This window comes from Pterocles gutturalis, unplaced genomic scaffold, assembly GCF_000699245.1.
Source record: "Pterocles gutturalis isolate BGI_N339 unplaced genomic scaffold, ASM69924v1 scaffold5969, whole genome shotgun sequence".
Taxonomy (NCBI): domain Eukaryota; kingdom Metazoa; phylum Chordata; class Aves; order Pterocliformes; family Pteroclidae; genus Pterocles; species Pterocles gutturalis.
In genome coordinates this window covers 34,538-58,369 of record NW_010128013.1, presented here as the reverse complement: position 1 = coordinate 58,369, position 23,832 = coordinate 34,538, and the positions used below count along the sequence as shown (strand labels likewise).

Here is a 23,832-nt window from a genome sequence, read left to right as displayed (position 1 = left end):
ATACCTGAAAAAAAGATGAGGGCTACACTGGCAAACATTTATATACATGCCGACCTGATGCTGCAGCTGTCCTGAACTCCAGGTGCCATATTTTTGTCATCTTCCACTATTTGGGCTGTAATATTGTCAAACTGCCTTCTTTGACAGCATCCATTTTCTGTGTGCTTTCACACTGCTTTGTAATTCGCTGGTTGCTATTTTTTTGATACTGTCATGCCCACGTGATCTCAGAGTGCCCTCAGCTAGATTGGTCTGCCCATTTCATTTGGCCCATAGACAAAAGTTAAACTTTTATTTTATGCGTATAGATATAGTATTATATAGGTATAGATATGCATATATATTGATTCATTTTGTATATGCAAAGATGGGCTTTCAGCACTTTAAATTTCCAAAGAGAACCCCTGTCTTTGTGCTTCGCATAGAAAAACAATAAAAATACCAGTCTTACCACTGAAGAACGATGCTTTAGGTAACTGGATGCTCTATTCTGAAGTCGAATAGCTGCTGTTAATTACAGTTAGCTCCATAAGTATATGGAACTTTTCAAATCATAAAAGTACTTTACATAGTAGAGATTAAGTAATTTTGCACAATATGTGTGACAAATGCAAAAGGTATTATTTGGTGACTTATAGTTTTAAAATGTTCAAGACAGCATTCAAAAGTAATCTGATGCTCACAGTCTCTCTGCTCATCTCTTTGGTTAGGCTGAGTATCATTACTACTGGTAAAAAATATGTTCTGTTTTGTTTTGTTTTGTTTTGTTTTTTTTAAAAAGGTCTTTGCACAATCCAATTGAAAGACAAATCTATGTTGTTTTAATATTTGGTTTGCATTTCTTCTCCCACTTGTGAGTTTTCCTGATTCAGTATTTAAAAAAAAAAAAATCACAGTATCGTTTGCTGATAAAAAAGGCATTGTAGCATATGTCCAATGTATACAGAATTTATGTCCAGGTAAATCACCTATAAATTAGTGTAATTCACATATAAAAATGCTCTTTTTTAAGTTTACATTTTAGGACACAAACTAGTCTCAAACTGTTTAAAAGTAGGCACTTAACCTGCACTTGGCCAAAAATAATATCCACCATTTTTTGGTTATTGAGCAACTCTGATAGCACTTCTCTTTGTAATATGCTTATCAGACCAGTATGCACAGCTGATCATTGGGCATTATCAGCCTGAAGTAGAAACTGAAAATAGCTTCGGTCTTCCTTGGTTCCTTATTCCCCTCATTTCAAGGAAAGGCATAACACATACTTGAAGACAACAGTTGGAGTTTTCCCCCAGAATAAGCCCCAGCTGCAGCCTCTTGTGCTTTTGAGACAGCTTGTTCAACCATTTGCACCACTTGCACGTTCTTCCATGGGAAGACCCCCCACTCTCACAGGCTGTACCAGGCTGCAGCTGAAGCTAAGCACTGATGCCAAGTGCTACTCACCAGGCACTAACTTACAGGAACTGTTTCTTTGGTCACACATCATTTAATCGTGAAACATGATGGCTGGAGTGAACAGTATTTTTCTTCATCCTGAGCCATGGCAACCCTCCCAGGTTATTTCAACACCTGGCCATATGTATTGATGCAGACCCCACCCTATTTGTCCCTGAGCTGATAATATTTGTCCCAATGGTGCTGGCTGATTCAACAGGCACTTAATATCCATGTGAAGCCATGTAATCATTTCCCTGAATATCCAGGGTATGGAGGGGGTGGGGGATACTGTATTGAAGTCTGTGGAGTTGGAGTATAAGGCGGAGGTAGGTCAGCTGGGTACTCCATTTCGTATTCGTAACTGTAGGGTGGTGGAGCCACTGAAATGGGAGAAAAAAGAAGACATAGTTAAAAATCTTTTTTTCAGATGCAGGCCCCCAATTATTTTCTAGTTGACATTCAGGCTTCCATACAACAGTTGTAAAGTCTTCTGGCAATGCGTTCACTTTTTTTTCCAGACTGTCATTACACAGTCACTTTATGTCAATGCAAGTCCTTTCCCTCAGTGCTTAGCCATGTGCCCACTGACACGTGCTGGTAACAGTGTTTGAGTGGCCATATGGCAGATGATATGAGGGTGATGTGGCAGAGCGAAACTTTTTCAGGGGAGGAAGGTTGGGTTTTTATCAGATCCACTCCCTTCCATCCATCCCCTTCATCAGCAACATGAATTTATGTCATCCCAAAATGATGCTGTAGCCAGGACAGAGCTCTCAACCACCCTCTGGACCCCCAGGAGATGTGTGCCATGCCGTTTCAAACACAGCTGAAAGCTCCTCGCTGTACAGCACTGTCACACCTCCCAGGGCAAATGCCAGACATCTTCCCAGGATGTTCCCAGGGCTCAGACTGAGCGAGAACAAAGCTTTCACGTTGTTCACCCCAACAGAGACATCTGAGGAGAGCACTACATTTTTAAACTGGGTCAGGCATTTAGGAAACAACAAAAACATTTACAAACAGCTGAAAATATTTTCTCAACTAGTTCAACTAACTTTAGAGAAAAAGGATTAATTCAGTGATCACAAAGACAGTAAATGCTACAGAATGACAGCATGGTAGGAACCAAAGGCAGCATATCAAGACCCCACTAGAGCAGTCTCCACAAATTCTAAGGTCCAGAGTCTGCTTCTTCTCTGTTCATGTCACCATGGATCCTTTCCTATCCCCTCCCTAGATGTTTCAGGCAGACTGGCAGTGAAATAGCATTTGAGGGAGTAAACGGAAACCTAGGGTATTTGTCACGGGGGAAGAGGCTCAAATCCCAGTATGCCACGAAAATCACTCCCTGCTTTCTGAAAACCCAGGTGCCACTGTGTCTGAGGCCAAAGGAAGGGCACCCCCTCACTTGCTGTTCCTGTCTAAAACAGGTAATGGCAGGGGGGAGGGCTGGACACAAACCCTGTAGCCACAGCCACGTTAGTCATTACTCCACAACTGTTTATGACAGCAGGGAACACAGGAATAATTCCAGAGCTTCCCCATCCTCCAAAAACCTGCTGCTGCTGAGAGGAAGAACTACTTGAACTAATGTTTGCACCAGAAATGGGGAAAGTGCAGAATCAAACTGCCTGGAGGTGGAGAGACAGGGGTGAGTCATTGCAGGAGCAGACTTGGGGAGGAAAAGGCTACAGCCCCGGAGTCTTCATTTTGCTCTTGTTTTTACAGCTTGCAGTGACTTTTATATTCTGAAGTAGCTCTTCAGTAATTCATGGTTGAGAATATTGCAGCTTTCTTTCATTACTCATCTCTATGCAAAACAATGTTGCAATGATAAGGATGATTATAGCTGGTTTTAGTTTAACTGGAAAGTAAGAGCATGCATGAGAGAGAAAACAGACACTCAGAACAGTATGTGATAAAGGAACACATAATAAATATTGCATAGCTTGCCTGTAAGTATATATAATGCACTTGGGGTTTGCTGCAACCTTTGCCACAGGAGGGAATATAAAGGCAGAGGATCTCTAAGAGTGGGATGATGGGACTTCATCCATGAAACACCATTGCTTTTTATTACAGTGAAGTCTCAAGTTGTCCCAAGGCAATCGTTCCTGGATTTGTCATGAACAGTGCCACTGAAGCAGAGACATAGTTGCACTGCATAAACACTGTTATGCTGCCTCCACGGTCAGCTTTCCGCATTGTGGCCATTTTCAGGTGGTAGGGAGCCCAGACAAAAAAGCCCAGCAGACCCCAGCTGGCTTGGTGCAGGTCCACCTTTGGTGCTTTTGTACCCCAATCCTAGACTGGCACGAGTTGATAAGCGTGGTGTAGAGAGCGGCTCTGCATAGAGCTAGCTCAGGTACTGCCTTATGTAGCAGTTCCCACTCACTATGGGCACAACTGCACTGGAGCAGACCCATGAGGGGTCTCTACTGTCCCCTGGGGTGCCCCAGTACCTGTCACAGCTTATGAGCTCAGTGCCAGATCTGACTTGGGCTCTGTGCTTCCCCTGGTGCTGCCCTGCACCTAAAAAAAACATTACACCACAACAATGTAAACCCACAGACAAGCCTGTAAGCTAGAGCTAACAAGCACCGGCAGATCTCAGCTAACTTTGACCAAGGCACAATGGGCACCTCTGCACCATGCCCCACGTTCCCATCAGTGCAGGCATGGTGCCAGGTGGATGCAGAGAGCTAGCTTGGATCCAGCACTGCAAGCCAGCACCGCAAGCCAGACAGCTGTGTGGAACACAGCAGAGAGCACCCTGTAAAGATGCTTGTGTGCCTTTCTAGAAGTCATCTGGGATCTTGCAGCACCCAGCAGGGCTTGTGAGCTCTGGCCAAGTACCAGCCAGCTCAGGCTGCATTAGACTCCACATGGCACCACTTGAAGCCTTTGTGCTATGACCCACAGACCTTATTGTCCAGATTTTCTCCTCTCTGTGGGCCCCCTTTATATCGGACAATGAAAGGGAGCTGACTGCATGTGAACAAGAGCAAATACAAGAACGAGAACATAAAAGAAGAACAACTGATCCGTTGCCAGAGAGCCTCTGGCACAGGGAGAAGGTCTGTCCTGCACAATGCAGCAGAGCCCTGAGCGAGGTCTCAACATGCTGCTGCGGGCACCGCAAGCCATACAGCTGTGTGAGTATGGCACCCTGCCAGATCTCATTAGCCCGCTGAGTAGCTGAACAAATTAGCCCGGGCAGAGTGCTGCACTGACGAACACTTTGCACGCTGAGCTGTCTTGCATTTCTCAGCAGGGAGTTGTGCTGTTCCCCTCCGGACTGGGAAGAGCCTCCTGCTGTATTCAAGTCCCTCATTTACTGTGGAGCCGTAACTATCCAAAGATACGCTGCTGCCATGATCGCAGGCACTCTTGCAGGGGTGTCATTTTGCTTCCTTACCTGGGTATGTGCTGATAGTGTTGATGTGCGTCGTTCGGATGACCCCTACTCGAGTCCCACGGTTGTTCTTCATGCACATGCAGATACAGATGGCAATCCCGGCAATCACACCCATTATAAATACGATACCAAAAACAATTCCAGCTATCGCTGTGCCTCTGCAAGGGGAATAGAAATACGCAGTCAGTCTCAGCCAAATAATGTTTACAAAACAAAATTATTTTCTCAGGAGCAGCCCTTGTTTGAGGAAAAAAGCACACATCGATTACTGAAAATGCTGCAAATTTTGACCCATCAGGGCATCTGAACAGAAGAAATGAAAGACCTCCAAGACCAAAATGAGAAACTCTTTCAAAGTCGCCTTTGCTCTTGTGCCAGATCACTCTGCTGATTTATCCTATGCTAAATCTTCCCATTCCACAGCTTTCTGAATTTAACAACTTTTAAATATTACCAAGAATAATTTCTTCCCTTTCCCTCATCACACAAGACTATTTTTCTCTTTCCTAAAAGGCATCAGTATGATTTTCTTCTGAAAAGAAAGAGGAAGTTATCCCCAGTAATATATTCCAGAAGCATCCCGAAGCGCCTGCATGCTGTGCTTGCACAGGAATGGTTTTGTCATTGTTTTAGCTTAGGTCAAAAAGTCCTTCTGCTATGGTTCTGAGCCCACAGATTAAGGAGAGCCTCCTCTTCTTGAGGATGAGCAGCAAGAAGCAAAGCAAATGCCCACTCTTTCATACATCTGCTGCTGCAGCCAGCACAAGTATTTGAGGCTTAAACGATTTCTTTTAAAATGGTCCAGAGGAATTAATTTAGGTCAGCCCCTGAAGTAATGAATCAGACTTTCCTTGAAATTGCATAGAGAAAGGAAAGGAAGCCTTATTGCACTGACACATGGGAGAAAAACCTCACCAAGAGGCACTGAAGAGCTCCCAATAATATTGAGGGCAAAATCAGTCCCTCTGATGAACCCTTGTTCACTCAGGTTTGTTGTCACGCACAGGCAGTGAAGCATATGTTATACAAAAGATGGTATTTATAGCCTGACCTTTTATGAAAAAAAAACCCAGTGACCTGCCAGAAATATTCTTACCCTGTGCATCTCTTCATCTTCCAGAAAAGATTTCAAATTGCAACCTTGCTGGCAACTTTTTTTACTGGACGTTTTAATCAAACCAAACTGATAGTTTGACAAGATGAATAAGCTCCACTAGGAATTATTGCAATCCAGGGAATAAACTGCAATACTACCAAAGACAAATATTAAAAGTTGTCTAAAACAGTTTGACTTCCCCATATAAGTGCGGGAATAAGTGGCAGGCCTGATTTTCAAAATGCTGATAGCCTCTGGCTTCCTGTTTTGCCAACTGATGGGGTTAGCACAAAGGACACAGGCACCAAATTAAAGAAGTTATCTTATTTTTAGTTAGATTTAAAGTGATAAAAGAATGAGAAAAATAATACAGTGAAAATAAATTAAAGCAAGATAAAGCAGCAAAATAATAAGTGAACTACTACAGCAAGCAGAAAGTAAGGTAATGCACCTAATCATTACTACATAGAGTTAGCGATAGTGATTAAGAAAGATACATCACCAATTGCCCTATTAATACATTACCATCATCCAGGCACTGGGGAGCCCAGTTGCAGCGAGGACTTGGAGAGTCCTTCCCAGCAATTGGGAAATGTCTATACAGTATTCACTGTATAGATGAGGCTTCCAAATTTCCCTGCAAATGGTCCCTGCTTTCATACAGCTGAATAAACAACTTTCTGTCTTAAACCGCAAAAAAACATCTGGTGTAGTTTTCTCCTTGTTAACTTCTGTCTCGAGCCTGTCTGGGGCCGAAAAGGGAGATAACAAGAACAAAAGAATCTAGCAATCTTGATTATGTATCTCTCAACAAAGCTTGTCATGACTTGCCACATTCCTTTGCCATCTGCAGCAACAGGGCACATCTGTGCTGAATTTTGTCTACTGTTATGCAATTAGTATCTTTCTGCTGGCTAACCTTACACAGCAAGCGTTACAGCAAAGCTCTATAAGCGTTACAACAAAACTTTTATAAACTGGCATATATGAATAAGGTAATACATTGCATATGTGATCAATATTATACATATCAGATATATTGTTAGGTTGTGAGGTTCATCTAGAGGTCAACTTTTGTTGACTGCTCAGGCCCTAGTATTTCACTTCCAAAAAGTCAAGAAGAGTCAGGATGGACTCAATGCTTGAAAAATCAGACCTTCCATTTAGGAACTTAAATATGAATTTAAGAGCTTGGTTTTAGGCCCCAACTATTCAGGAACTTGGCCAAGATGTGCAGTACAATTACTGAATTGTATAGAATAAGTAAACACACACAATTTGCTAACTAAAATACACTGCCAGGGAGCTAAATTGCTCTCTGCTGTTATGTAGCAATGCAGGAAGAGTGTGCAGCAAGAGTAAAACTGTTAATATTTTGCAGAATGTATAAGTGCCTAATTTACGAAACCTTAACTCATGGCAGCAAGCACCTGGCCATAAAACTAGTAGCTCAAAACAGTGATCAGGTGCTTTAGTATTAACCATGATTAGTAACTGAGAAACGCCCCCCTACCCCTCTGCATCCCTGATAGTTTGCACTTAACAAAAAGATAGTCTCACGCTCTTGGAAGATGTGACCAAGAGACCTCCAGTTTTCTCATTCAGCTTTCTCTGGGAACATTAGCTCCACCTTGAGAGAAACTGCCGTATGAGAAAAAGTTTGATTCAGGAGACACTATAACACAACACTCTCTTAATTCCTGAAAGTTTTCTTATAATACCATGATTAAAAACATCAGGCATAATGCCAGGTACCCCTATTACAAACTACAATGAATTGCTAGTGCTTTTGCTACACCCATTTAGTGGATGAAATCCTGGGCCCTTTGCTGGGTGCTGCATCGCAGAATTGCAAGGAACTCTGTTAGGCTGAAATAATCCCTTGCCCAGGTGGAAGAAGCAGAACCAGCCACTGCTGACCACTAGCCTCAAGTCCTGGGTTGTATTTCAGCTTCGCGCACGGTCCACTGCTGCCCAGCTCCTGCATCCCATGTATGCTCTGCCTGGCTGATCTGCTCAAACCCCAGAAACCACAACAGTTTCTTGCACTTCTGACCAGCTGCACACTGAGGAAAACCCAACCTCCATCCTAAAGGCTGACAAAAGTGGGTAACACACAGCATATGTTGCCTTTCCAGTGCTAAATTAAAAGTTCTATACTAACAAACTCCATTTAAAACACAGTTTGAATAGAGTGTGTCTGAGTTGTCTCCAAAGGCAAGGGTCTCCCATTTGTTCCAGAAGTGGTCAGCCAGGCACCATTCGGCCATCTGTCCTGAGTGACAGGTTGCACTCTTGCCTACCGGACAGCCCAGCCTCACCCCCAAAAGCCCACTCTCCCCTTCTGCATGAACAGCAACTGCTCCAAAGCAATGTTGTTCCAGTAACTCAAATGATGATTCCATGATAATTTACATAAGAAGTCAAAGTATTCACAAGGAAAGGAAAAAAGAGGACAAAAGGTCCGATACCATCTTCAAAAGGAGGTTCACCCTTTCCTGAGATATTAAGCAGATACTTGTAAGCTTGCCAGTTTGCTTTGGGTGACAGAACTGAGATCCAAGTACTCATTGCAATCATATAGCTTTTCCTAGTGACTCTTTGGCAGTATTGGCTGACTGGCATTATCTTGCCTTTGCAAAGGAATAGCGGCAAGGCAAGACACAGCTGTAGAATGCCCATCTGTATCTGCTTGCACTTGAAATTCAAAAAGGGCTGAAGTCCACTGGCAGAACTTCCAAGCTGGAAAAGGCGTCTTGGTCTAAACACAACTATACTGAAAAGCAAAAACCACTTCTGCCAGGCTAGCAAACCTGGGTCAGGAAAGAAAAATAAGGAATATCTGCTAAAGTATTTTTTCTCTGGTCCCCACCATAGCTCCTGCTCATATAGCCATGAACCAGGAAAAAACACTTACCAAAGAAAATATTCACCAGCTTAGCTCTGCTGATAAAACTGGTAAGTGCAAGCCTTACTCATGGTTCTGAAATGACGACAAAAGGCAGTTTAGATAGCTAGACCCACCGCTGCTTGTGGATTCAGGTTTTCACACTGCAGTGGTAAATTTAGACCACCTATGGATGGTTACGCAAAGAGAGCCTGAGACATGGAGCAAAAGATGTAGGTCACTTTTTAAATCCGGTTACAGCCTGACTGTGTACCAGCAGAAAGGTGCTCTCTGGTCTCGGTGGGCTTCAGATCAGACCCAGTGCAATGCACATGAAACTGTTCAAGGAATTGAGTGTCTGAGTTGAAAAGGATCTGTTTGAGAAGACTTCAGGAGATGTACTCTCTTAAATATCTATAACAGAACATATATAATGCTATACCACTCTCTGATGGTGAGTCAAAGCGTAAACCCATCCTCATTTGGAGACCTGCAGCCCCTGCCGTTCACAACAGCCCCCAGTAAAACTAGGAGCACTCTATCTCTGAACATCAGGCTGCACCTTCTCAGCACCAAATCCTGGCAGGATGACGGTCATGCAGTAGCTGTTCTGGGCACACAGCACAAAAACACATGCTTGTTCTTTTTGTGGTATGATTAGAACGTTTGAAGAAAAATAAGCATGTACTTTTTATAAAATAGCAAAGGTTTTCTTCATGCTATGAGGGAATTTTTGGAAATAAATATCATATAAATAAATATCCCTTATTTCATAAAAAAAAAGCTTGCTTTGTCTCTCTTTCTCTCACTGATATTTTAGACTTCTGTACAGAGGCACAGAGAGATACAGAGATTTTTCATGCTATCACTACCATAGAGCATTTCAAGGAAAAATGCCTAAGAGAAAAAGGACACTGTAAAGCAAAAGAAGACCTAGAAACCACATAGCAGAGTCACACAGCAACTAGGAAGTTTGAAATAAAGTGAAAACTTTGAAATGGAACAATCTGAAGGAAAACATTATGCAAAGTCCTTTATAGAAGCAAAACCAATGAGCAGAAAAAGACTGCCACAGAAAAACAACACATAGAAAAGTAAGGAAGGAGAGGGAAAATAATTTTAAAATGTCAAGAGAAATTGTCAAGGTAAAAATCATATATTCAAAGAAGCAGCTTTCCAAATGCTTTTAGTGACATCCCACTGGAAAGAATACACATCTCATTCACAGCTTAACACTCTGGCCCAGCAGAGCTCTGTACAGGGGACTGGGCCTTTTGCTGGGTGGCACCAACACCCTGGCAATGCTGGAGTCAGGCAAGGCTCTCACTGCTCTTGCAGACATTGCAGCTGGGGTGCCCAGGGTCACAGAACCCATCCCTTGGGGGAACCGGTAACTTGTGTGCCTTACACAAGCGGCAGAGGCATCACCAGCGGTTGCTCCAGCCTGTGACTGCTAGGGTTGAGATGACTGGGGAGAAGGAGAGAGACTAAAGAGCAGCTTTGCTCCTTCAGGTCTTAGCGAGTGAGAACAGAGTTCATTTATCAGCTCTTCCCCCTCCACAAGGCTACTAATTTGGGAGTTAGGCAAGCAAAGCTGATTTCAAACTTACTCAAGACAAGTACTGCCTCTACGGTCATCTCCACTTCGGGGCCAGTGGATCTCAGAGGCCTCTTACAGCTCAATAGGTTAGTCTTTCCTTAAGGAACAATGATTATTGAATAGGTATCAATTTTTAAATGCATTGCCAAAATCTGGGAGACAAGTCTCCATGGCCTGTACTGCTATATGGCAGGGATTTTGTAGTCCGTTGGCATCCTTATATTGCCTGGTCTTCCTTCTCAGGTTCTGCCCTAACTTCACACGTGGTATTGCGTGGAGCACAAAACTTTGCAGGGCACCCTGGCTTATTAGCATAAAACTGCAAAGAAAATAAAAAACTTTTCAGTCAGCTTTCCCAGAAAGCCCACAGACTGTAACGCAAAACGTTTTAATTTCACTGGCCCTGAGACAGTTCCTCCCAAGACTGGCCCCTCCACCCTCGCTTCCCACCCACGGACCGCCAGCAAAGTGTGTGTCCCCAAACTCTCTGTGCCACTGCAGCCGAGGGATGCTGCACAGCATGTCTCCCTGGGGAGCACGCACAGGTTGGGCTCCAGGTACAGGTCAAGGCAAACCAGGCAGGGGAAGAGATGCTTGTCAGCACAGCCTCACTGCACCAGACACCTCCAGCCACCCCCTTGCATTACACTGCTGTTTCAGCCTCCCCCCAAAACCCTCCTGCTGAGGCTTGGGGTGCCCTCCTCCACTCACGTTAGCACTCATACCTCCACACCTGCACCTCCTCAGTGTGCTGGGACAACCTCTGCCACTGGCACCATCCTCCTCCGAGGATGCCATGGGGCTGATTTCCATTTGCATGTCCTCTCATGTCCCCACCCGGTATCACCCCTTGCCCCCTGGGTGCCTTGGAGGGAGGGGGTGCTGCCCAGCCTGCTGCTGGCTGTCCCCATACTCCCAATTCTTCAGCTTTGGGTTGTGTGACCCTCACTCCCCCGCCCTTTTTGCATTTGTTGTCCTTCACAAGCAGATGGTTTCTCTTGATGCCTGTTTTCCTTTAGCCCTTCCCCTCCCTGGAACACCTTTAAAGGCTTTCTTAAACTGGAGAAGCCACTAGGGGCAAGTAGCCAAAAAGATGCCTCAGGAAGAGCACAAGAAAAGGGAGAAAATGTGTGTTTCTCTCCTGGCCTCCTTCAATGTTTCACACCTCAGCAATTTTCTGACTCAGGCAGGTTGGTTTGGTTTTTAACTGTATGACTCAGTGGATTTCTCCTCTGCAAACCTGCCCAGCCTCATCCCGAGCTCATGCAAATTTTAGCATCCACAGCCTCATATGGCAGAGAAGTCCCCAACTTAATTACGTACCAGAAGAACTGTCTCCTCTGGTCTATTCTGAAGTGAATGCCTAGTAATTTCACCTGAGCCTCCTAGCTATCCGCTTGTCAGATGCCAGTTACCCCTTCTGCACTGCCTGTGATTTTACAGACCTGTAGCATCATGCCGCATCAGCCATCTCTTCCCCATCCTGCAGAAGCCCTGTCCTACTTGGTTGTTCTGCGTGCAGGGACCACTTCACGCCTCTCATCACACCAGCGACCTGTCCTTGTGCTTTCTCTCATCCTCTTCTGTTGTTGTCTGAGAGCTGCAGCAGAAGCACGTATGACACAGAGGCACAATAACATTTTGCTGTTTTCTTCTCTATTTTCTTCTTAAATAAGCCACAGTATTAGATCTGGTTTTTTTCTTGACTGTCAAACAGTCGGGAACTAAGATTTTATGGCACTATTTACCATAATACCAAGCCTCATTTCTGAGAGATAATGTCAGCCCAGAGCCCATCAGTTCATGTGAGAGTTTGGGTTGCTTTTCCTTGTAGGCATTACATACGTGGGCCCTGATCTCCTCCCTGGAATCATGTCCTCCACCAGAGGACGCAGGCTAAAATTATAGCACAAGTGAACTTAAGCTACCAGTTTTTCCAAAGCCCAGCTCACTCTGTAATACTGTATCAATTTAGAAACTACCATTGCAAAAGTGACAGAGCTCTGCATCAGAGATGCATTTATATTGGCATAAAGGTCTTTTCATCCTGTAATACCTCACGTTAGCAATTTTACAGAAATTTGACGAGTATGGCAAGAAGTTGTTAGAAGCATGTGAAAATCAGCATTCCCACTCTGCCTTTGCTGTATTTCATTACCATATTAGTGCAAGAACATTCTTAGTCTTCACTTCGCTCAGCTAATCTCTTCCATCTCATCATCCTTCCTAATTTCCAGTACTTTTTTAGTTCTCCAATTAATTTATTGCCAACTCTCTGTATCTGTGATTTGCTGGCACTGCATCTCTAGAATAATATTAATAATAATGCATGCAATACATTTTGGAATAGTAGTGCTAATACTAATAAACAGCCTGTAATTTTTTCCCCTTTCAGGCATTCAAAAACAAGCTGATAAGGGATTTTTTAAAGCTCATTTTCTGAGATAAAATAAAATAAATCAATGGTCTTTGATCTTCTGATCCAGCCATTGACATTTTGAAAAATGTACTCTTTGGACTCTTAATCAGACTCGATGTTACTTGGAGGGAGGGGGTGGTGGGCTATCTATTTTATTTGGTTTACAAATCCTGGGTTACTTGGTCCGACAGCAGAAGTGCAGTGGGGTTGCACGTCGTTTTCTTCTGCCTCCACTGGAGCAGACAGACCTGTTCCTGGGAGTTGCCCCTCTCCACGGTTGTCTGTTTATTTTCATAAGGACAAAACCATGTAGTGAGTGATCCTCTAAGAGACTGGCTTTGTTGTCCAGGGCATTTTGTCTTTATGGCTGGACTATCTTGAGAACCCCATGGCAAAAGCTGATGGAGTAGCGACTGCATCAGCCGGGGCACCCCATGGCTGAGCCAGCAGCCTTCTCACCACAGAGTTCTACAGCCCTGGAATGCAGGCGCCAGCATAGCATGGACTGAAAAGCCATACAACTCAGGAATCTGTTAGCCAGATAGCTGCTGCCTTGTGTTTTAAAGTAAATAATTAGTTTACAGAGTAGCAACTCAAATGGACCAGGCTTGTCTTTGAGGCTTTACTTTGCAAATTGCATTTAAGACAAAATTCCTACTAGTACTTCCTTTAAATACACGTTTTACTGCAGGGAGGAAGGAGATGATTGTCTGCTTCTGTAAACAAATCCCTCCTGCCAGTTAAAATTGGGTACAGACTGTACTTGGACAGTACTTCCTTTCTTTTGCTCCTACTCTGTTGTATTTAAGGTGTGTAGTTAATGTTTAATTCCTTCCAAATAGTTTCCTCTGTGTTGTTCCCTCTCTACCTTGTTGTATTTGCAGGATTATTAACTCAAGCACCAAAATATCCTGAGTAGCAGCTGTACAATGAAAAGGTAGTGGGTAATCATCTCAATTCCTGACCTCCCTTCTCCCAGCTCCTTGTGGACAGGTCATCACTTTGAGGCTGCTCCATATTGCTAAACTACATAATCTTGCAAAGGGTTAAAGAACAGTATGTTCTGTCTTTTAGTATTGCCAGTGCCTGAGCAAAAGGGTACCTTCTACAGCTTGTTAAAAGGCTGCTGAGCCACTGAAGTGTAACTATGGCACACTTACAAAACCAGAGCAAAAATCATATAAACTGCAAACCAAGAGGATATGTAATTACAGCTTGTTCTGGTTTGGGCTATGATTGTGCAGACTTTTCAGACAATTTGCCTTTGGAGAAATAGGTAAGACATTTTATGCTTACTTCCTTTATGCCAAATGCTTTTCTCCACACCACACTGCCGCATGTGTTGCTTGGCCAGTAGTGCTGCAAAGTGCTTCAAAGCAATCCTGGAAAGGCCAACGTAGCTGCTACAGTAAAGGGAGAGCACAGAAAGTGAGCTCTTCCTCTAGCTGGTTCCCAAGCTGACTCCCCTGCCTGAATACGACAGGCCTGATACCATCCCACTGCCCTAGACAGAGGGGGTGGGAGGAGGGATGGCATAGCTTCCATGGCACTTAAGACGCAGTGCAGGGCTGGCTCAGAAATAGTCTTATGGACAGAGGGCATGATGCATGAGATATAGCTGGGAGGCATATGCCACAATATAGCAAGCACAATACGTAATATGCAGTGGTGCTATTAAATGATCACAGCTAAGCAAATACATTTTGATCAGTCCCAGCCTGTCCAGCATTTTCATCAGACTAACACGCACACGCATGCAGATGCTGGTTTTGAAACACTGAGTCGATCTCTCTGGCAGTTCAGAAATTTCCGAACATTGCCAGAATGTGAAAAAAACTCCCAGCAATACACATTTAAACTAAAACAAGAGATTTTAAAAAGACAGAAATACAGAACTAATGGAAGGGGGGCTTTTTTTTTTTTGACCTTTTAAATGAAATAGTTCTGATTAAGATATTGCAAGGTTTACAGTTACCACTTTTCACCCTCATGCTCTTCTGCTGCTTTTCTGTCCTTGTTTTGCAGCAGCTCCTCCCGCCCCACCTTTCCCTCTCAGACATCCTGTGCTGTTCCCTGCAGTCATGACCTTCCCTCACTCTGTAATGTGCTTCACATGCTTCCCTGGAAAGGAAACAGGAGCCGTAATGCAATTTCCACTTTCCAAAATGTTCCTTATTGTGCTCACAAATCCAAGGCCCAACTTGAAGTTGACTTAAATACAAAATTATGACACAACTGTACCTAATGTAGCCTTTGCTGTAATTTAGAGATTTTTTTTAATTTTTATGCCTTCAGTTTGCATTGCTGGCTAAGCCTGCCATTTAAAACACTTTCTGAATCAACAGCAATGGGAGAGGCTGAAATTGATTCCCAACTTCCAGCCCTTTGAGCATCAAAGCAAGAGGTCAGGACCATGTAATGGGCTTCCAAGAAGACAACAAAGGTAGTAACCCCCAGTAATATCTCACATTTGGCAGGCAGGTTACTGGGTATAAACACTTAGGACAATCCCAGGAATATTATACTTCTGGTAATTCTTAACATATTATTTCTGACAGTAATTTTATTTATACCAGCTTCTGCAAATGCTTGACTTTGCATGCTCCATGAGCTCAGCACAGGAGAATCCCGCAGCTCCCCTCATGGGAAGCTCTTACTGTAGAAGCCTGACTTACTATTCCAACTTCTGGACCTCTTGCCTGTCAGATCCTGAAATCTCTGAGCGATTGACAGTCAAACCTGTCTAGTTTTACCCATCTAGAGTGTAGATGCCAAGCCTGTAAAGTCACGGTTGCCAGAAAGGTTGATCATTTTTATCATGCCCGTTGCCTGCTTTAAGCCTGTAACAAACCCCGAAGCCAGCCATGCATGATGTGATTTTCATGTGCCAAGGATCATCCTGCACAGGGCTGTTTTTTGGTCTGTGAAACAAGTAAGCAGGAAACAAGGGAAAGGATTGAAAGACAGGGCTCTTAAGTCTTGCTCCGTGAGGCAGAGGAGCAACAAGGCAGGATGGGGGTGACCCACAAACTAATTAATTTTACAAGATAAATAATTGTGATGGTTGTAATTAAAAACAGCAGTTCCTCACTATTTCCAAGGCAATCGGCTAAACAGAAAAGTGAATGTTAGATGTGGAAACTGCAGGAGAGTTCTGCCACACTCCAGGATGCCTTCTGTGTCCTCTCGTCATTTTTCTGCTGGTGGTCTTGATGTCTGTCTTCACAGTGTCACAGCACTCTGCCCATTCCAATCAACTTCACTTGCAAAGTTTTGCACAGTGAAGGCCGGTCCTTACTGTGTCTAATTTTCTCCACATAAGACTGTCTCCTCTCAACAGCCTTGTGTGTCCCATCCAGCCACTACCCTGAGCACTGCGGCATGAGCTGTAGTTGCTGGCAGAGGTGTGAGCTGACCATGCTCTGCTGCCACAGTTCCCTTGGCTGAAACAAACCAACCAACAAAAGAGAATGAACTGCTTGTTGGCAGAAAACACTCTACCTCTTAACATGACAACCACACCTTTTTATTGCAGTTTCTGAAAAATAACAACAAAACCAAAACCAGTAGTAGCACTCCTTTCTGCTTCATTTGGGTGGCAGGGTGAAAGAGGATAGGCATCAGGGTGACTTTCCTCAGCTGTTAAGAACTGGGACCTGATTCCTGGACAAGGCATCCTCCTGGCTTTCCCACAAGCACTCACCCTGGCACAGCAGAGACCAGGGCTGTGTGGCTCAGGAGGGCAGCACTGGAAAATACTTCCTCTGCCTATTCCCAGCAGCAGCGCGAACTCATACCAAACGCAACTGACCATGCATCTCTGGCCAAAACTCAGTGACTGAATGAATCAAGGTAACAACATGTAATTTTCCTTCCAGTTAAACCCCTTCCATGACAGGGTTGTCTTTGAGAAGCAAAATGCTACTGAATGTAACTCCAAGATAAGGTTACTTGGCTTGCTAATGAGAAACCTGTTTGCATTATGTAAGTGTGGCTCTTCTAGGCTGTGGCCCTGGACTTTTTAGGTTCCCCTCAGGGGCTCCCAAACAGGCCATGCTTGAAGCATTCAGTCTCAAAATACTCCAACAGAGGCAAAATCCCAAACTTGGTATCTTGCATTCAGTCCACTTTTCCTATAAAATTTCATGTTGCTGACTTAAGATCTCCTTCCCAATTACGGAAAAGTTGAGGCCAACAGAAACATTTTTCCTTCTTGGTGGTCAGCTCAGAAGACAAAAGTAGCCTAGATGCCAATCTAGTAGCTTATGTAAATTGCTAAGACAGACATATTTTTAATATTGAAAGATTTCTTCCTAGATGCAACGTAGCCGCTAAATAAACACTTGATGAATCATTGCAAAGAAGTGCACTATCAGCTCCCAACAGAGACAGCACAAGCCAAATATGAGCTTTCAGAGGAATGAAGACCACGGAGTGCAGAAGGAGAAGCCACCAAGCAAATGCCACAGACCAGGTATTACAAAACTGATTGCAGCTCTTTCTTGTGCGAACTGAATTGGAAGACCATCATAGAGACCCTCACCCCTGAAATGCTCCCTCCTTATTCAGCCCATTTTTCAGGAGCCCATCACTCTCCCTCAAGGAGTATCACAGATGTTCTTCTAGCATCCTAGAATATATCCTCATCACCTATTTAACAGTTGCATGGAACTTCAGATCATCCAGAGTAACTTCTTTTCAGGAACACGCTGTTTCTTCATAAATTGCCTCCCTCTGAAAATAACTACTGTCTTGGTAGAGATCAGTAGATACCTGAAGGCAGCAGCAACACCAGGAGGTCAAACCACATCACTGGCAAAGCATCCGAAGAGCATAAACAAGTTGAAGGCTTTGGCTGCCCCCTGCACCTTTGGGACAGACCAGCAATGCTCCTGCTGCTTTCAGTGGCATGTCCCATGGACACTGGCACCACGAGGGAGGGAGTACTGGGACCCACTTGCTGCAGCAGTGTCAGGGCTGGTGCCAATTACCTGGTGACTACATCTGCAACTACCCAACACCTTTGACGGTAAAAAGCCAAGCCCCTTCCAGTTCCTGCAAAGATCAGTGCATGTGACATGCAATTCATGGTCCTTTCCTAACAGTATTGTTTCATTTGTACTCTTTCACTGACATTAGTGAGCTATAAATTACTGCCAGAGCAGAAGCTTATTAATTCTTTTATTTTTTCTTTTCTTTCTTGGAAATTGAGTGAGGAAGAAGGGAGAGAATTTTGCCTTTTTGTGCAACAAAGAAGAGGAAGATTGTAACCAAAAATCCTTTTTCACAGCAACAACAAAGTGAAAATAACAGAATAAGACAATGCAATAAAATGTCTGGAAATGAACAGATGCTTGCAAATGACACTACTTTATGGACCTGAAAAAAAGGGTTTTGACTTGTTCAGAAATCTGATTCTCAAAACATAAACTGTGTTCCAAAAATGCATTTATGATTTATTAAATTTCAAGTCAAATTGGAATATTTTACTGCTTTAACAATTCCGTCTGTTAGACAGACAAATGAAAAAGATGTAGGATTTTTCTGGACATTGAATAATCTGAAGTGGTTCCTGGAAGATCTGGGAGAAGAAGTCTGGATTAAGAGATTAAAAACCCAGCGTCATACATTATTTGAGTCCATTTTAAAAAGAGAAACATAAATTATGTGCATTGCCTGAGTAACAGTGCACTAGCTTTTTAAAAAGGCAGTGCTAGATAATGCTGTATATTTTGAGTCTAAATAAATCTATCTGGGCTTTGAATTATCCAGCATAGCGATTTTTCCTTCATATCTTCCAATAAAAATAATAAAACACTGAGAGTTTAATTTTAGAAATTCTGGAGCAGAGTGAAAGAGAAAAAAATGTTTTTCATCTTCTCTTTCCATCTCCTTTTTCTAATGTACTTTAATATTCAACTCTTACTCCTGTGAAAGCAATAAAAGAGCCTCTTCTGCATTCTCTTCTGCATCAGATTTATAGCACCAATTCCATTTTTTGTTCTCATTCTGTCTTCCCAGGTGCTGTGTCAGAGCTTACAGGGACCACAAAGACTCACTGAGTCTAAGCCAGTGGACATTTTGGCTCTAAGTCACCATTTGCAAAAACCTACAATGAACTTGAAAGTATTTACAGAAGTCTTTGCAGGATTCAAACCTTATTATATAGCATAAGCAAATTATGGTTTTAGTGGTTTGGAATACCCTCGTTATGCATGCATGAAGTGCCACTTACAAATGTAAAAGGAGTTAAGTACTTGAATATATGAATCATTTTATGTTTCTGGAGAAAAGGACTATGAGTCAGAAAACTAAAAAAACCTGAAAATTAAACTGTAGTTACAAAAACATGCTGTGGCTCTTGCAGAGTCCATAAAATGATGAAAGTTGCTTTATCTGAAGGCAGCTATGCTGAGGATGCAGAAGTCACCGCACGATAAAAACATGTGCACATGCTACATTAAGTAACGTTGAGCTAGATTTCACCTCTTCCACCTCAGGAGCAGTTTGCAGGCTGGAGAAGAGCCAGTTACTGATGAATCAGCAATAACTTCCCTTGCAAGTGCATGAAATCCTTGCTCATCTGCTTGCATGGCCCAGACGGGGAAACCCCACCAAGCAGCAAGGGAGAGCAGACTGAGGACCCAGTCCCTTTCTCCCCTTTTCCAGGAGACAGGATATTGCTTATTCCTGTGGAGATGTGCAGAAGAGACACCCCTTTGCCCAGGTCCCTTCTGCAGAGTTTTGGTGTCACTTTACCTAGCATTTTACGCTAATGAGATGTAGCAAATAAAGTGCCCTGATTTCTTTTGGCGCAGAGCCCAATGCCTTGTCCCCTCCCATGCAGGGAAGGTGAGAGGCGCCTTCCCCAGGGGCCTCGCTTGGAAACCTCAGGGAAGAACTGAAACATATGCTGAGGTTTAAATGTCACACTCCCAATGAAGTTAATAGACTCCATGTGCTTTGCTGAATAAAAGCCTAAATCCACTCTCTCTCAAACAATTAAAATGTTATCCTTCCACTTTAGTTTTGCCTAAGGTAACAGCTTTGACGCTCGCTCAACTGTTTGAAAAGAAACGCTCTGCTCCCTCCTCTCGGAAACGCCAGGCAGCCTGGCAGAAGGCTCTCCCATGCTGTGATTATCACATTTGACAGTAGTTAAACACAACCAGGAACACCAAAGCGCAGGCAACCTTCAGGTGTCCTTTGTCGTACTGCACACTCTAGTAAGTTTGTGCTCTTTAACAGGGCTCAGCATTCGTCACAGCTCTGTGAAACAACAACGGCATCCACAAGCCAGAAGGGCTCGTAACCATGCAAATACCTCTGGCAGCAAACATAGAGACGTAGTGATGATCTGAGCTATTTTGACACAACAATCTGTAAACATAACATTTTGCAAAGTTTTCCTTGAGGCTTTAAGTGCTGCTGTTACGTCAGGACCTGTTACTAATCTAAACTTGACACCATTTTGCAACAGTGTGAAGGAAGTGACCGAATGCCGTTATACAGCTTGCAAAATATTCAACATCAAAAGCATCCACAACTGCTAAACCACGTATTAATGCTGTTTTAATTAAGATATATGTTCACAGGCTCAATTATTTTTCCAGGTGTCACAGTCCACTACAGTCATTGCAGACACATGCGCAACTGTTGGAAAGAGCAGACAGGTCGATCAACAACACAGTGAAGTAACACAGAAAAATGTTTCCCCAGGAAAACAGACCGAATGCTGCCCTTTGGTGTAAGAGAGCCATGTACCCCACTGATGAAACAAGAATTATACTCTTGAATCAAGCAATGCACTTCAGCCTGCACAGTTGACAGGAATGCTGTGACGCATGCAAGGACATATACTCTGCCACACAGCAGCTCCCCAGAACTCCAGTCTGGAAACACCATCATTTCAGAAAGGATCCAAAAAAGCAGCTTCACAGTTTTATATCTAAATGGCATATGCAGCGTCAATTTAGAAACGTGTCACTAGAATTAACACCTTTGTAGAGGAAGCTTGCAAAAGAAAAAATTTTCAACAATCAGAAGAGCATGGCTGTGGAACATCCTTCCAGAAGATGCAGCATGGGTTAGCTGCCTGAGAGGTGTGAATATCGAGCTTGGCACATTTATGAAAGCTATCACATGATGGGTTGCCTGTGACAGCAGGAGCCCGGTCGCAGTGACCTGGGAGTGCGACGCAAGCAAAACTTCTGAATTCAAAGCTAAGCTGCAGTAGGTTTAAAAAAAATATGCAAAGACATCAAAAGGACTCACGTCTCTCTGAGTCAGTGCTAAGTCACCAAAGCTTCGCGAAAGCTCCGAGCTCAGAGATTGAGAGGGATCTAATTAGCAGCCTCCATTCCAAACTTCTCCAAATTTTCAATTATTTTCTTCCTGAAGCAGCTGCATGCATCAACTGTTCCCATACAAAATGCAGGAACACTCTTGTATTAAGCAAACATTTAGTCCAGCACAGATACTTTTATCCCGTCAGGACAAATGGAGGTGAGATAGCACCCTTGGACAGGTCTCGTCATGGCATGGCAGTGGCATTCTTGGTCACCTGCCTCATGGTAGAAGAAGTATGTCATAGACCAGCCAATCTGAACTACCAACTCCATCAAACTAACTGTACTGTACAGCAAATTTTCTGAGGTACAAAGTAAAATTATGCTTCCCAACCCTGGAGGAGACAAGTGGTAAATGAAAGAAGAACAGAGTGATGTGAAGCAAAAAGGCAGATGGTACAATAAAGCAAATAAAGTAAAAAATTGGAATCTAAGAGCAACTACACCGAAGAACCAAAGAGACTAATAAAAGAAAGAATTAATTGGTCCTCTCTGTGCCGCTGAGAATCTCTCCTTGCGCCCTACAAACTTCAAAAGCTACTCACACTCAGACAGGCCCAGTGAATGCAAAGGTCCTGACTCAACAAAACACTTCATCACTTAGAGCTGAGCATATGTTTAAATGCTTTGTTGCACCGGGACTCCAGTGCTTAAGGGGAACGAGGAAAGCAGGAACAGAAAATTAAGTGGCAGTATGTTGGACTTGGCAGAAGCAGCACAACGCACTGTGTCTAATACGTGACAGGAGCTGAAATGGAAGGAGGCTGGGAACAGAGTTAAGAATTAACAGGGTTTAAGCACCAACAGTCTAGATGGCATAACAGCCGAGAAGGTCTAACTCTGAAGTTAAGTGAAGCTAATAAGGCACGCTGATTTCTCTAAAATGGGTCAAAGTTTTACGAGCAGTGGTGCTCTACCTTTGGTTTGCGCCTCGCTTTTCAAACAATAGCTTTGCTGCTTCTCACCCTCCATGTGAACAGCAAACATTTCAACGCGACTGAAGGTTTGGGACACACACCCTTTGGAAACAGTGGCACACACATTGTAGCAGTGAGTGAGGGTGGGGCAATGGCAGTGTCCAAATTCCAGCTGCCTGACACCAGCATCCAGAAGTATGAGAAGTGCACCAGAAACCCATAGCAGTATCACCCAGCACACACATACTCCCATCACAAAATGAGATCCCGTCCATGGGAAGTCACTACGTTTTGGCCACATGATGAAGATACATCCAGCCACAAACTGCAGAAAGGGCCATGGAGAACAACAACAGCAGTTGAGCAAGGTGTCAGATGCATTAATTAGCAAATTAGCCACTCTCGTATTTGAGGAAATTTAATCACTACACAAAAGCGAAGGACCACCAGGAACACTAAGGAAAAATTCTAAGACTTCAAAAAAAGGATTAAAGCAAAACATTACTGGATATAATGAAGGAACCGTAAAAAACAGGGGAAAATATGAAGGTGTTTTATAATACAGTTTTAATTTTCAGGCTTTTGCATTGGACAGCTTACAATCTGAGTGGGTTTTTTTGTAGTTTTGCTATTTCAAACTTCAGCTATGTATGTTTGCCTGAACAAATCCCATGACTTAAAAATCAGACAAATGCATTTTTATCTGCCTGTCTTTAATGCTACCCTCTTGTCTACAGCACTCAATAGAAGGTAAAGTCAAGATGAAACCCATAAAGCAAGATAATACAGTGACTGGTGTATATGGCTTAATGGTGTAATTTAATGGACGTATTTCCTGCCATAAAAATGCACTTGTGCCTTTCTTATGACCTGCCAGCTTGTGAGTAATGAAGTATGCCATCTTCTAGCTACTTAATTATTGTAATATTTCTGTAGTTTGGTTTTGCTTCAGAATTATTTCATAATCCTTTTTTCCACATTGTGTTTCTACCCTGCTGTATCACAAAGATAATTACAGAGATTCACAGCTTATTTTTTTTCTGATTGGAGAACTCATGTGGATAAAATAACGTAAATATTTGTGTGTTTTTTAAGATCTTAATTTCAAACATCAGGATATCACTTGATTTTTCAGCCTTCACGTCCTGCACTCACCAAAGATGACAAAGCTTCTAACAGGACTGCGTCAATGACAAACCACCATTATTTTTAAGAAACAATTTGCATTATTAACATGAATATAAGAAAGTAAAATAAAAAGTAGTCTCTCTGTATTTCTAACATCTAAGATATTTATTTCGGAACTACTGTTCAATACATGCCTCATAGTACAGTCACTGCAGTAAGATATAAATATTGCAGCTGCCAGAGAAGTAGCACAAAGTATCCAAGGAATCATTTCAGTCCCACTGTGCTTTTGCTTTCCTTTATCAGCAACTTATCCTGAAAGGTGTTTCATCTATTTCAAAATGGTTTTACAACCTCCTCATTTCTTTAATGGGTTTGGGGATTATGAACAGACCCTCCCACCACAAGGGAATCTGATAATGCTCAGATAAACATCTGTTTAGAAACTCAAGGTTATGCAAGACCCATTACGAGATTACAAGTGGTCTGGAGATCCTGTTGTAAACACTAACTTTTGGGAAGCAGAGAAACAGATAAATTAAATCCTTCCATTTCAAAACAGCAATCTGATATGTGTGT

General features: G+C 43.0%; 1 protein-coding gene across 1 annotated transcript in view; it reads right to left on the bottom strand.

Annotated features, from left to right (window-relative positions):
* Window positions 1-1,686: 1,686 nt before the first annotated feature.
* Window positions 1,687-23,832, bottom strand: part of CYYR1 (cysteine/tyrosine-rich 1) — a gene marked incomplete at its 5' end in the record, with an annotated part of 55,157 nt that continues 33,011 nt past the window's right edge. Inside the window, 2 exons of the mRNA XM_010079464.1 lie at window positions 1,687-1,820; window positions 4,859-5,016. Coding sequence (XP_010077766.1) covers window positions 1,687-1,820; window positions 4,859-5,016 — 292 coding nt within the window. The remainder of the gene's footprint in view (window positions 1,821-4,858; window positions 5,017-23,832) is intronic.